The sequence below is a fragment of the Dicentrarchus labrax genome, unplaced genomic scaffold (genome assembly GCF_905237075.1).
Source record: "Dicentrarchus labrax unplaced genomic scaffold, dlabrax2021, whole genome shotgun sequence".
Classification (NCBI taxonomy): Eukaryota; Metazoa; Chordata; class Actinopteri; family Moronidae; genus Dicentrarchus; species Dicentrarchus labrax.
This window is the reverse complement of record NW_026136723.1, coordinates 2,382,445-2,397,077: the sequence shown is the minus strand read 5'-3', so window position 1 is coordinate 2,397,077 and position 14,633 is coordinate 2,382,445. Positions and strand designations below refer to the sequence as shown.

At 41.0% G+C, this 14,633-nt stretch overlaps 2 protein-coding genes and 1 long non-coding RNA gene across 7 annotated transcripts in view; 1 reads left to right on the top strand and 2 right to left on the bottom strand.

The window, feature by feature from the left end:
• LOC127358043 (gastrula zinc finger protein XlCGF57.1-like) overlaps window positions 1–5,555 on the bottom strand; it is an 81,881-nt gene extending 76,326 nt beyond the window's left edge. For 2 of the 5 annotated variants that reach the window (XM_051390919.1, XM_051390922.1), the window contains exon 1: window positions 4,878–5,555. In XM_051390919.1, coding sequence (XP_051246879.1) covers window positions 4,878–5,481 — 604 coding nt within the window. In that variant the 5' untranslated portion in view covers window positions 5,482–5,555. Of the gene's footprint in view, window positions 1–4,339 lie in introns of all 5 variants that reach the window. The other 3 variants (XM_051390921.1, XM_051390920.1, XM_051390923.1) reach the window with 3 other exon arrangements.
• Window positions 1–14,633, bottom strand: part of LOC127357977 (zinc finger protein 37-like) — a 111,488-nt gene that overhangs the window by 83,981 nt on the left and 12,874 nt on the right. Inside the window, exons 2-3 of the mRNA XM_051390696.1 lie at window positions 14,495–14,620; window positions 5,562–6,038 (exon numbers count right to left, since the gene is read on the bottom strand). Coding sequence (XP_051246656.1) covers window positions 5,562–6,038; window positions 14,495–14,582 — 565 coding nt within the window. The 5' untranslated portion in view covers window positions 14,583–14,620. The remainder of the gene's footprint in view (window positions 1–5,561; window positions 6,039–14,494; window positions 14,621–14,633) is intronic.
• Window positions 11,887–13,064, top strand: LOC127358150 (uncharacterized). Its single transcript, XR_007882380.1, has 4 exons — window positions 11,887–11,993; window positions 12,097–12,242; window positions 12,565–12,756; window positions 13,013–13,064. It is a non-coding gene; the product is annotated as an uncharacterized LOC127358150 (long non-coding RNA).

The following is a 14,633-nucleotide window of genomic DNA, read 5'->3' as shown; positions in this document are numbered from 1 at the left end:
AGCCTGTTGACAAGGTCTCACAAGGATTAACAGCAGAAGACTTCCTGGAAAGTAAGCAATGATTAAAAGAATCAGAATTTCTTCTGAACAAGGCAGAAGATTCTTTAACTTTTAACGGTGCGGTCCGCTGCCACAGCAAGAGAAAGTAGGAGGACAGTAAAGGGTCAGCATGCTGGTCGAAAGGATTCTGCCAGATTTGTTGCCGTTTACAAATGTAGGAGTAGACTACTTCGGACTTATATATGGGAACATCACGAGAACTACGTTCTCTGAATGCTGGGCTACTTGTGGTTCCTATAGTCTCTAAAAGTAGAACAGGAGCCAGAGCCTTCAGTTACCAAGCTCCTCTCCTGTGGAACCAGCTTCAAGTTGTGGTTCGGGAGGCAGACACCCTCACCACATTCAAGAGTAGGCTTAAGACATTCCTCTTTGATAAAGCTTATAGTTAGGGCTGGATCAGGTGAGTCCTGAACCATCCCTTAGTTATGCTGCTATAGGCCTAGACTATCAGGGGATTTCCCATGGTGCACTGAGCTCCTCCCTTCCTCTCTCTTTATGCACTCATTCATGTCCCATTAATGCATGTTACTAACTCCACTTCTTCCCCGGAGTTCTTGTGCTTTCTCGTCTCGCAGGTTCTCATCGATCCTGGTGGAGCCTCCTGCCATGGTCCTGCTTGACTGCCATTGCCAATACTGTTGTTGCTGTGCACCTGTCTGTCTGTCTGTCTGTCTCTCGCTCTCTCTCTCTCTCTCTCCACCCCAACTGGTCGAGACAGATGACCACCCACCTAGAGCTGGAGGATCTGTCCTAGGTTTCTGCCTTTTAACAGGCAGTTTTTCCTTGCCCTTGTCGCCAAGTGCTTGCTCGTGGTGGTACTGTTGGGTCTCTGTAATTAGTGTTAAAGAGTTCGGTCTAGACCTGCTCTATTTGAAAAGTGTCCTGAGATAACTTCTGTTATGAATTGGCGCTATACAAATAAAATTGAATTGAATTGAATCACCCAAAGATTCTTCATTGGTGCTAAATCTAAAGTACTATTTTTAGTCCAACATATTTAAATATCTGCAGTCGAACAGTACATACGATATGATCTGCAGGGAATTGGAGCAGTGAATGTGGTACAGTGTTTTTCCATTTTTATTACTACTTTAACCTCCCCTCAGGGTATTTTTAGTGACATTTAAACATAATATTCCAAAGGTGTAAGCTACTGTACTGGACTGTACTGACTGAATAAATATTGAACAATTAAATAGGCTAGAGACTGAAGCTTTGTGCCCGCAGATTCCATGGATGTGCGATAGAGGTGGAGAGGTGGAGAGAGCCCATCGCACACTACACCGAGCGAGCAGGGAGCACCGTTTTCCGATTACCTTTGATGAAATGAAGGTTTGATGAGCTGTGCTGTTGTAGAGATTAACTCTACTGCTCATGTTCAGGGTTATATAATAATAAAATAGTATATAATAGTTCACAGCAGCTTTCCTAACAAATATTGATTCATGTTGCAGCGTTTTTAGGGCTGCACAATTGATGGAAATATGTCTAATTGCAATTTGCAAATGACAGAAGCTGCAATGTTTTTGATGAAGTTAAAATTAAATGTGAAATTAAAATTTGTGACAAACAGCTTTATAATGAGGTACTGAAGTGTCTTCCCAACATCAAGACCAACTCATATGAGGCATTATGGGCATAACACAATTAAACAGACAAGCAAGGGAGACTTGAACCTTTCTGAAGTTTCAGTTAGTTTTGCACAGAAACAGCCAACAGGGGGCTCTGACCTCTGCGGAGGGGGGTCTCAGCTTTTTTTAACCAGTTTCTCCTTATAATGACAAACAGAATCTTAACTGGGGGGTCATTTATCATTAGTCCCATGAGGCTGGTCTTTGGTCACTGAGCTCTTTGCAGGGTTAGAGGTGTATTAAATGTGTAACACTGACAGCTAGTGTTTAAAAAGAGAACTGCAATCTAAATTCAGAATATTGCAGCGTGATGTCTCCCCACGTCCTCCTCCTCTGCGGAGAAGCTCACAGTATCCAGGTTGAGGACACTGAACCTACAGCCTTAACATCTGTTATACAGAAGATCATTCCAGTTCGACTTTAACCTGATTTATGTTATTCATTCACAATAAAACTATATTTTTTATCTAATAACTGTTTGGAGTAGAAGAAACATTTTTGTACAGTGGGTTCTTTCGATGATGCCAATTTTACCAATATGGGCCACACCCATTCATGCCCTAAAAACATTACACCAGTTTGGATATTTCATCTAATCTTAACCAAAATTCATACATAAAATATTTAGATTAAGGAGAACAAGACTTGTAGGTCACTTATTGCTTGTCTGTAATTGGCTATCTTCCTTTTGAAGGTGTGTCATGATGCACTTAACATATAACAATCATATTTTAATGCTGAATTGAACTGCAACCAAATTTGAGAATGTTGTCCATAAACCCAAACTGAACTTCATACAATTCCACTAACAATAGTTCCACAATAATTCTGAGTTTCAGCGGACAGGACAAATAAAGCACAGACGCAAGTGCTGCATACTATTTATTTGATTAATATAAAATACAGTTATTGGTTGCCTGTAATTGTTACTTTAGAAGGTGTAGCCAGTTGTACTTCACAGGCAAACAAATTTGGGAATTCTGTACATACAACCACATCGCACGTATGTGTAACATTTCATAAAATTCTACCAACAATATCTCCACCATGGGGTCATCAATAAAACCCCAACAGATTGCACACAGTATTCAATAACCACAGACTTTGGGTGTATTTTCAGACGTCAGATGAATCACAAACCCTTCTTTAAAAAAGCAGTTTTAAAGGTCCTCTCTGCTGTGTTTGGTTGTGTTAAAGGCCGAGGTGATCTTATATGAACAGTGGCAAGTTAAAGAGTTAGTTATTCAAAGACTGTTTCTGTGTGGAACACAACATTTAACTAAGATCACCATAGCAGTGTAGAACATGAGTAACACAGTAACCTAACATAAACCAGAACAAAATCACAACAATAAAACCAGATCAATACATTACATTTACAAAAGTTATGCAGTCCAGTACTTAATGAACACAGTTAAACTGTGCACAGCTATGTATGCCCACTATGTTCAGTGGTGTAGTGGTTCCTGGAGAAATGGCTAAACTCTTGCTGAGTTGTTGGCCAGTGATCCCGTAAGCCAGGCAGGGGAAAGTTGTTTTCCATTGTCACATTGTTGTCGGGCTCTACGACGTAGGGTGTTAGAGTGGTCTAACTGTATTGGTTTAATCAATTAATGGTTATCAAAAATTATAATTCTCAAAAGATAATAGAAAATTACCTTAAAATTCCCTTAAATAAGGGAATGATAACCAATAATCGATTGATCAGTCTCATAAAAATTACTCTAAACTATTAATTCAGAAATTAAATTAATAATTGCAACCAAAATCATTAATAATAGCTAGAGTGGGAGCTTTGGAGTTCTACATAGAAGAGGTTGGTATCACTTGTATGAAATTAAATAGGCCAGCATATGTAAACACAAACATTTATTAACCAGATATAATAAAACCAACTGAGGAAAAATACACAATATACAATCTAACTTAAAGGGGAAAAGGAAGAGAGAGAGAGAGTGAGTGAGTGAGTGAGTGAGTGTGTGTGTGTGTCGTGTGGCCAGGGGGTCATGAAATGTCCTCTGACCAGATGTTTCAGGGCGTGAAACTGTCTCTGCAGTGCGATGTCCACTGGTGCAGGTATCGCAGGAAAAAACAGGCTTTTTGTGCCATGCTATAATTTTTTGTCGTGCGTCATCGTGCATCAGGCCGCACCAAGGTCCAAATTTAACACCCAGGGTCGGTGTGTGAGCAGGAGCGAAGGTAGATGAGGAAAAAAAGCGAAGAGAGAGAGAGAGAGAGAGATCATCTCTCTGGCTTAAATAGCCGTGATGACAGGTCTGGTTTCAGAGGGATCTTGACCAATGAAAGGCTGTTGTTTGGCCGTTTATTGCCTTTATGACACACCCTGGCCGCATTCCGGGAACCCCCCCAACAGAGTTATCTGTATCACAGGTCTGTTATCTAGCGGGCCTGTTCCCTTTGCAAATGGGAAATGGACTGATACTTGTATAGCGCCTTTCTAGTCTTCCGACCACTCAAAGCGCCTTTACACTACATGCACCGTGATGGCAAAGTCTATCAAACAGAAAGTAACTCATTCAAACACATTTACACAGAGATGCTGTGCATCAGGAGCAATTTGGGGTTCAGTATCTTGCTCAAGGATACTTTGACACATGGCAGGAGCAGCCGGGGATCGAACCAACAACCTTCCGATTTGGGGACTACCCGCTCTGCTTGAGCCACAGCTCTCATCATCTCAGTCAGTTCTCATGTGTCTCTGCATAGTACTTTTAATTCAGAAGCTTTAACTGCAGACTGAGCTGGATGTGTGAGTTGTCATGTGGTCCGCTAGAGTACTCTTTTTAATGAAGTTTTGTTGGCATACTGAGCAGCTGAAAGGTTTCTTATCTGTATGACTTCTCATGTGCAAATGCAGATTACTCTTATATCCAAAGCTTTTATCACACACTGAGCAGCTGAATGGTTTCTCACCTGTGTGAGTTATCATGTGTAACTGCAGACTATGCTTATATCCAAAGCTTTTATCGCACAGTGAGCAGCTGAATGGTTTCTCACCAGTATGACTTTTCATATGTATATGCAGATGACCCTTTTGAATGAACCTTTTATCACACACTGAGCAGCTGAATGGTTTCTCACCCGTGTGAGTTCTCATGTGTAACTGCAGACTATGCTTATATCCAAAGCTTTTATCACACAATGAGCAGCTGAAAGGTTTCTCACCTGTATGAGTCTTCATGTGACCCTGCAGATGACTCTTTAGACTGAAGCTTTTATCACACACTGAGCAGCTGAACGGTTTCTCACCTGTATGAGTCGTCATGTGACCCTGCAGATGCTTCTTTAAACCGAAGCTTTTATCACACACTGAGCAGCTGAACGGTTTCTCACCTGTATGAGTCTTCATGTGAGCCTGCAGATGACTGTTTTGACTGAAGCATTTATCACACACTGAGCAGCTGAAAGGTTTCTTATCTGTATGAGTTCTCATGTGCAACTGCAGATTAGACTTATGTCCAAAGCTTTTAGCACACACTGTGCAGCTGAATGGTTTCTCACCTGTGTGAGTTCTCATGTGTAACTGCAGACAATGCTTATATCCAAAGCTTTTATCACACACTGAGCAGCTGAAAGGTTTCGTACCTGTATGAGTAAACATGTGACCCTGCAGATGACTCTTTTGACTGAAGCTTTTATCACACACCGAGCAGCTGAATGGTTTAACTCCTGTGTGAGTTCTCATGTGCAACTGCAGAATACTCTTTTTTCCATAGCGTTTATGACACACTAAGCAGCTAAACGGTTTCTCACCTGTGTGAATTTTCATGTGTATACGTAAATATCTGCTCCATGAAAAACATTTCTTACAAACTGAACAGCTGAAAGGCTTTATATTGGTAACATCACCTGACTGAGGTTCCCTGGTGTCTTTAAAATCATTGTTGCGATGATCAGTCTCAGATTCAGAAGACTCTTCAGTCTTACCATCCGTATCAGGTTGTGAATGTTCATCTGGATCTGAGTTTCTGGCTGGTTCTGGTCCTCCACAGTCCTCTCCATCATCTGTTTCCATCTGTTCAGTTAGTCTTTGAGGAAGCTGTGAGGACTGAGGTTTCTCTTCATCATCATCATCTTCACTCTTCACAGGGACAGAAGTGAATGTAAACTCTTGAAGTTGCTCTCCCTCCTGACTGGTCCTGACTTCCTTCTGACTGGTCCTGACTTCCTCCTGACTGGTCCTGACTTCCTCCTGACTGGTCTTGACTTCCTCCTGTTCCTCTTTAATGTGTGGGGGCTCTGGGTCCTCCTGGTCCAGACTGGGTCTCCACTCCTGCTGCTGCTCAGGGGGAACCTCTTCTTTACACACCGATAGCTGCTGGACGTCTGCAGGACACAGTAAACACAAAGATAGACATTATGGAAAACCACCACTTTCTGTTAAAATCCAGACTGGATAACTGTGGGATCATCATCAGGCTGAAGATGTCACTCAGTGGAAACACATTGGAACCAAGTTGAAATCTGTTGACAAGGTCTCACAAGGATTATCAGCAGACTTTCCTGGAAAGTAAGCAACGATTAAAAGGATCAGAATTTCTTATGAACAAGGCAGAAGATTCTTTAACCTTTAACGGTGCGGTCTGCTGCCACAGCAAGGGAAAGTTGGTCAAGTAAAGGGTCAACATGCCGGTCGAAAGGATTCTGCCAGATTTGTTCCCGTTTATCGATGTAGGAGTGGACTACTCCGGACAAATAAATGGGAACATCACCCAAATATTCTTCATTGGTTCACTACGCATCAAGAACAATATTTTTCATTTTTTATTATTGTTGGAACATTTGAATTGAATGGGTAGTCACAATAACACTAGTTAGTAGATACAGTCAATGCAATTAAAGAGTTATTAATTTACTTTAAAGCCAAGATCATAAATTATATCTAAAGTACTATTTTTAGTCCAACATATTTAAATATCTCCGTTTGAACAGTACATACGACATTATCTGCAGGGAATTGGAGCAGTGAATGTGGTACAGTATGTTTTCATTTCTATTACTGCTTTAACCTTCCCTGAGGGTATTTTTATTTATAGTGACATTGAAACAACAATATTCCAAAGGTGTAGGCTACTGTACTTGACTGTACTGACTGAATAAATATTGAACAATTAAATAGGCTAGAGACTGAAGCTTCGTGCACGCAGGTTCCACAGATTATTATTTCGTTTCAAGTGAATCAAAAGATAAAATAGTTATTATTAATAATAACCCATTATCAATCACAGCACACAGCTCAGATCGTGAATGTGCTTTATCGTTTCTTGTTATGAAAATATTCAAGATGAGTCATCTAAGATGGCACCACGTACGGTCACTTCGGTTTGTTGGTGCGCTTTGTTTTTTCTTGTTTTCTTTGTTAACTCAGTTTTTTGGTTGTGATACCCGGAGCTCTTTCACTAGAGACGAGCTCATGAATATCAGTGGAACATCTCAAGCTGATCTGTCTGACCAGTTTTCTTCTTTCTTCAGCTGAAATATTGGACATCGTGGTCAAACGTGCGCCAACCAGTGAAACGCAGGAGGAGAGGAAAACGTGCCGGTGCGCTTGGGCGTCTCTGCCAGCACGGACATCACACACCGTTACCTGGGATATTCCTTTCCAACATGCGTTCAATGTGTAATAAAATGGACCAACTTCAGTTACTTCTGGGGAAAAACACAGACTTTTCTTCATCCTCTCTTTCATGCTTCATTGAGACGTGGCTGTGTGGATCGATACCGGACTCTGTGGATCGATACCGGACTGCACTGCAGCTGGCAGGCTTCCAACTCTTCAGAGCAGATCGTGATACAGAACTCTCCAGTAAAACAAAGGGTGGAGGAATCTGTTCGTGCACCAACAGTAGCTGGTACAATGATGTGACAGTGAGCCAACAGCACTGCTCTTCTAATCTGGAATATTTCCTCATAAACTGTAAACCTTTTCACTCCCCCTGTCAATTTGTTTCATACATTCTGGTCAGTGTTTACATTCCACCGCAGGCCACCGTGCAGGAGGCACAGCGCACGCTCGCCAACCACATACTGAGTGTGGAGCGGACTAACCCGAACTCTTTAGTTATTGTCCTTGGTGACTTTAACAAAGGAAACCTCAGCCACGAACTCCCCAAATACAGACAGTTTATTAAATGCCTGACCAGAGAGAAGAACACACTGGATCACTGTTACACTACAGTCAGCAGAGCTTATCACGTCGTCCCCCGCACTTGGCCTCTCTGAACAGTCATGGTCCACCTCATTCCTTCATACAGGCAGAAATTAAAGCTCTGTAAACCTGTTGTGAGGACATCACAATAGTGGACCAGTGAAGCTGCAGAGGGTCTTCAGGCGTGTTTGGGCTCTACTGACTGGGATGTGTTCAGGACTGCTACCAACAGTCTGGACCAGAGGCTGTGACGTCATACGTCAGCTTCTGTGAGGACTGCTGTGTACCATCACGCACCACAGTGAGCTATAACAATGACAAACCCTGGTTCACAGCCAAAGACAGTTACAGAAGGAGCAAGCATTCAGGAGTGGGGACAGGGACAGGTTTATGGAGGCAAAGTACAAGTTAAGCAAGGCGGTGAGAGAAGCTAAACGACAGTACTCTGAGAAACTTCAACGTCAGTTCTCAGCCAACAACTCTGGTTCTGTCTGAAAGGGGCTCAGAGAGATAACCAACTACAAACCTAACCTAACCCCTCCCCCACCAATGAATTGCGTCTAGCAAACGAGCTGAATGAGTCTTACTGTCGTTTTGACAGACAAAAGGAGCAGTCCTGACACCCCTCACCTGCACCCCCTCACCAGTTCCCCCCCCCCCCAGCTCAGCAGGAGCCAGGGCCACTTCACAACTCCACATCTCTGTGAATCCCTCCTCCTCCACCACAGTGATGACTCTCTGCCTTCAAGATGTAAGTTAAAATAATAATACCTTTAAGACATTACGTCTCTCGTATTGACTTTCCCTATCAGGACATAATGCACATTATGTATATCTGATACATATGGAGAGAGAGAGAGAGAGAGAGAGAGTGTGAGTGAGTGAGTGAGTGTGTGTGTGCGCGTGTGCGCGCAGGGGGTCATGAAATGTCCTCTGACCAGATGTTTCAGGGTGTGAAACTGTCTCTGCAGTGCGATGTCCACTGGTGCAGGTATCGCAGGAAAAAACAGGCTTTTGTGCCATGCTATAATTTTTTGTCGTGCGTCGTCGTGCATCAGGCCGCACCAAGGTCCAAATTTATCACCCAGGGTCGGTGTGTGAGCAGGAGCGAAGTTAGATGAGGAAAAAAAGCGAAGAGAGAGAGAGAGAGAGATCATCTCTCTGGCTTAAATAGCCGTGATGACAGGTCTGGTTTCAGAGAGATCTTGACCAATGAAAGGCTGTTGTTTGGCCGATACTTGTATAGCGCCTTTCTAGTCTTCCGACCACTCAAAGCGCCTTTACACTACATGCACCATGATGGCAAAGTCTATCAAACAGAAAGTAACTCATTCAAACACATTTACACAGAGATGCTGTGCATCAGGAGCAATTTGGGGTTCAGTATCTTGCTCAAGGATACTTTGACACATGGCAGGAGCAGCCGGGGATCGAACCAACAACCTTCCGATTTGGGGACTACCCGCTCTGCTTGAGCCACAGCTCTCATCATCTCAGTCAGTTCTCATGTGTCTCTGCATAGTACTTTTAATTCGGAAGCTTTAACTGCAGACTGAGCTGGATGTGTGAGTTGTCATGTGGTCCGCTAGAGTACTCTTTTAATGAAGTTTTGTTGGCATACTGAGCAGCTGAAAGGTTTCTTATCTGTATGACTTCTCATGTGCAAATGCAGATTACTCTTATATCCAAAGCTTTTATCACACACTGAGCAGCTGAATGGTTTATCACCTGTGTGAGTTATCATGTGTAACTGCAGACTATGCTTATATCCAAAGCTTTTATCGCACAGTGAGCAGCTGAATGGTTTCTCACCAGTATGACTTTTCATATGTATATGCAGATGACCCTTTTGAATGAACCTTTTATCACACACTGAGCAGCTGAATGGTTTCTCACCCGGTGAGTTCTCATGTGTAACTGCAGAGCATGCTTATATCCAAAGCTTTATCACACAATGGGCAGCGAAAGGTTTTATACCTGTATGAGTCTTCATGTGACCCTGCAGATGACTCTAGACTGAAGCTTTATCACACACTGAGCACGAACGGTTTCTCACCTGTATGAGTCTTCATGAGACCCCAGACGACTCTTCACGAAGCTTTATCACACACTGAGCAGCTGAACGGTTTCTCACCTGTATGAGTCTTCATGTGACCCTGCAGATGACTCTTTAGACTGAAGCTTTTATCACACACTGAGCAGCTGAACGGTTTCTCACCTGTGTGAGTTCTCATGTGCAACTGCAGATTAGACTTATGTCCAAAGCTTTTAGCACACACTGTGCAGCTGAATGGTTTCTCACCTGTGTGAGTTCTCATGTGTAACTGCAGACAATGCTTATATCCAAAGCTTTTATCACACACTGAGCAGCAGGTAAGAAATTGACATTGTGGAATTAAGATTTGCACAAGAAGCTTTAAGTGCTAATAGTAACCGAATTTAGTTGTTTAAAATACTAGAATATTATTATAAAATGATAGAAAATTTTAGGTTCTTGGATTTTGGAATTGATCAATATCTTAAATTGTCTATGTGTTTTGTGTTCCCCTTTCTAACCACATCCATAACTTTGGATGCATTGCTTAAAGTATAGTTGGTACATAAACAAACATTTTAAATTCACATTAAGTGTTTGTTTGAGCCCTACTGTAAAAGGTAATCCAGATTAGGGTTGCAAAGAGGTGGACATTTTCCCGTAAATTTCCGGAAACTTTCCGTGGAAAGATAAACTGGGGAATTTTGGAAACATTCTGGTGGCGTCCATGTTCTTTCTGACTCGTAATGCCCAAAGACAAATGTAACCCTATAAGTGGTACAATCCAGGCAATTACGTCAGGTTCTCGTCAGAGCAATTTGGGCGGGGGATTTATGAGACAAATGGAAAGCACCATAAGTAGTAACCCAAACCATTGACCTTTAGCTTAACATATGATGGTAGCTAGCATGCTGCCTTTGATTTACTATGGCTATGGTTATGGTTATATGTGTACAATACAATTAACCCAAATAGGTTAATAACAATGGGTTATGTATTAACCCCCCCTAAAAAAAGAAAAAAACTCCCATATTTAAAATAAATAAATTTTGGAAGTATGTAGTAGCCTATGCTGATTACTGCGTGTGTGCATGTCATTGACAAATATAGGGAGGACATTCAAGTTGCATTAAATCAGGTTGTTTTAAGCAAGATTATCCTGCAAGATGTTTCTTTTCAACTACATGTAAGTTCCCTGTTATAGACTAACAGTATTATAACAAGCAATATTAAAAATATCCAGTTTATTCCCATTAATTCCCATGGAAAGTTTCCAAATTTGAAATTCCCGGATTTTGCAACCCTAATCCAGATTCAGTGAATATTAAGTGAGTAGTGAAATGTTATCATTAGATAAGCAATGATTTTCCTGTTTACACAAGCTTTTGTGCCTGTTTCTTAGCATTTGCAAAGACTGGTGTCCCAGCTGTAACAGAAGATTGAAAGTTTTCGACAGTTCAGGGACTGAGTTGGATGAAGATGTTTTTGAGGATGTAGTAACAGATCCCTCAACGGGGGTGTTAACCATCCAATATAGCTCAGGATTGTTTCTGTTAAATTTCTATTATGTTATGATGTTAATTATAAGTGACAGGTTAGGGTTATCAGCAAACTCTATATAATGTGTTCTTATTTCGATTTCTCAATTCATGATTAGAATCTGTCTCCACGGTAGCCTCTCCTGAGCAATCCTAACCATCATCCTTCAATTCCTTGGACTCTAACGACACAGACATCATTTCTGATTTCCCTCCAGAAAACGCCAGAGGTTGGATGCAGAAGCTAAGCAAGTAAGTTCTTATAAATAAGTTCTTATAAAATTTACGTTGTTTGAAGACATTGTTGATCTCATGATTATGTCTTAAAGTTTTGTTTCTTTTAGCCCCTGAAAATGTTTTATTTTATCATAATTAAGTGCACATCAAAGATATTAAAATCAATTACTTGTATTGTGTTTCAAGTTGATGGAATCCGTTCTTACCAACAAACCTGGTAGGGAACGTGTAATAAATTAATACAACCCAACCAAATCCTTGATGGATGAAACCAGACGAAAAATGGTGAACATACTGGCAGCTGACATGACAGAAAAGAATGGGTAATTTGTTAACAGTGCTTGTGTTCTGAATCTAGCTTAGAGATGAATTTGAAATTGAAATTAAATCCAGTGAATATAACTGCAAACTCCTTTCTCCTTGCAGTACATCCCCACCCAGACAAGTGAAAGAAATCCCCAAAAAATCCAAGGAGCACTACTATGATAGTGAGAGTGGAACTGGGTACTTGGCCTGTAGGATTGAAAGTATTCAGAGAGGCACCGCTAAAGAAAAGCAATCGTCGTTTAGAGGTAATACTGGATAAATGTATGGAACAAAACAGTCGCAAGATCAGTTATTGCATTTGTTGCACATAATGTTTCTCAGAAAAATTATACAATATTTTTTCTTGAAGTGTAACTACAGCCAATTTTAACGCACAAAATAATAGTAATAATCATAAATTGTGAAGAAAATGTCAATATTAACAGCAGCACTGATGTGTTTCATCACAGTACAGTCAGTAATTAAGTTTATACTTTTGGGTAGAGTACCTCTTTAAAAGTTGGCCAGGTTTCTAAAACAGCTTTTGATATCAGTATTTCTAATACTGTATTTTCCCATTTTATGTAGAATCAGCCAAAGAATCATCTGGTGAAGACATGTCTGGAGGACCAACTGTCAGACGAGTGTCCAAAACATTCAGACACGGTCAAGAAAAAACTGAAACTGACGTTTGTGTATCGCTGCAACATGGTCCTTGACCCCCAGAAGTCGAGCAACATACTGTCGGACTTTCCACGTTTTAAAGACATCAAAGGCTTGGTAATTATCATTATTTTGAAAATATTATGACAGTTCAATAGTTTTTATAAGATGGTATACAGGCGTTGTAGTAATACTCCATTAACTATCACCCGTTAACTTGCCTGTCAGATAATTTAAATTGTCCAACTGAAGTTGATGTTGACTTTGGTAAGCTGATTGTTTAAATGCTGTTGCCATTGCAAAGCCACTGAATTTTCTTGACAGCCCGCATAACTGAAGTGTGTTGAGATTGAACACACGATTGTTGTTACAGGTTGGGACAGTGACCTTTTGTCGGTTTTATTGGTGCTACACCTGATTCCACCCTCTGCTCAGGATTGGAAGAGACCAGGAAAGGTTTCGGCATCCCAAGCAGAGAAGCATCTTGTGGTCTTCAAGAAGGTTTGTATTTTTGGAGGTTATTGAGGGACAAATCTTATATAATTGCTTAATAGTTGTAGAATACGGTCATGCAGAATAAGGCATTAATAAAGTGCTTTATAACAAGTACTGACAGCCAATATGCTGCTAACATGTATTCTAATAAGCAACTAGTTGGTTGTCAATATGTCTAACTTAAAGTGTTATTATGTCGTTTTTCGGTTTTGGTTTTATGTTTTACAACTGTCCAATTGTAATCATATCTTCATGTGTTTGTCTTGGAAGACTGGAACAAACATTCAAGAGCATCTCGATGCTATCACCTCCTGAGCTCAACCCTATCTCCCGGCTGTTGGAGTTAAGAAGAATGTAATCCACCAGTTCAAGAATGCCATACCTTGCAGCTCAACCTCTTCTCTTGGTGCCTTTGATGAACTGTTTAAGGCTCATTTTGTGTTTGGCACATCCTACAACAGCATGCTTCACAACATGTACACGTTCATCCAAACCACAGTGTACAACATTGATGTTGGCAAGGTCAAGGAAAGTCCTTGTGTCTCTGAAGTTAGAACGAGGTTGCTTCATGTAGTGCTTGAAGTTTCTCCTCTGTCGTGCAGTGTTTTGTTTGTCAGGCTCAGTTAACTAGTTCAAATACGCTTGTTAGCCATTTACGATTAGGTGACTTACCTGGAAAAAATCTCAGGCTTAAATGTGCCCAGACTGGATGTGGATGTGTGTTAAATGCGTTTTCTGGTTTTAGGAAACATTTAATTTTACACCAAACACACGGTGCATATTGACCAGGAGGTTGACACTGATAAGGTTCATTTGAGCAGTAGAAGAATAGAAGTATGGAACGACACTTTCCTCTTTGTAATGTTGTTCCATATTGTCATTTCTATGCGGGCTTAAGGTCAGTGTTTTGAATGTAGGTTTGTATTCATACATGAGATGTTTTGAACCATGAGGTGATATTTTGACACAGTTGAGAGCTGCTAATAAAGTTCTTAAACTTTTAAGAATTCCATGCAGTGTTAATCTGTAATGGAATGAAACTCAATCAGAATTGATTTGACAGCTTTTATGACACACTGAGAAGCTGAATGGTTTCTCACCAGTATGACTTCTCATATGTCTCTGCAGATGACTCTTTGGACTGAAGCTTTTACTACATACCGGAGCAGCTAAACAGTTTCTCACCTGTGTGAATTTTCATGTGTCTACGTAAACTTTGTCTCCATGAAAAAACATTTCTTACAAACTGAACAGCTGAAAGGCTTTACATTGGTAACATCACCTGACTGAGGTTCACTGGTGTCTTTAAAATCATTGTCACTATCATCAGTCTCAGATTCAAAAAAGTCTTTAGTCTTACCATCCGTATCAGGTTGTGAATGTTCATCTGGATCTGAGTTTCTGGCTGGTTCTGGTCCTCCACAGTCCTCTCCATCATCTGTTTCCATCTGTTCAGTTTGTCTTTGAGGAAGCTGTGAGGACTGAGGTTTCTCTTCATC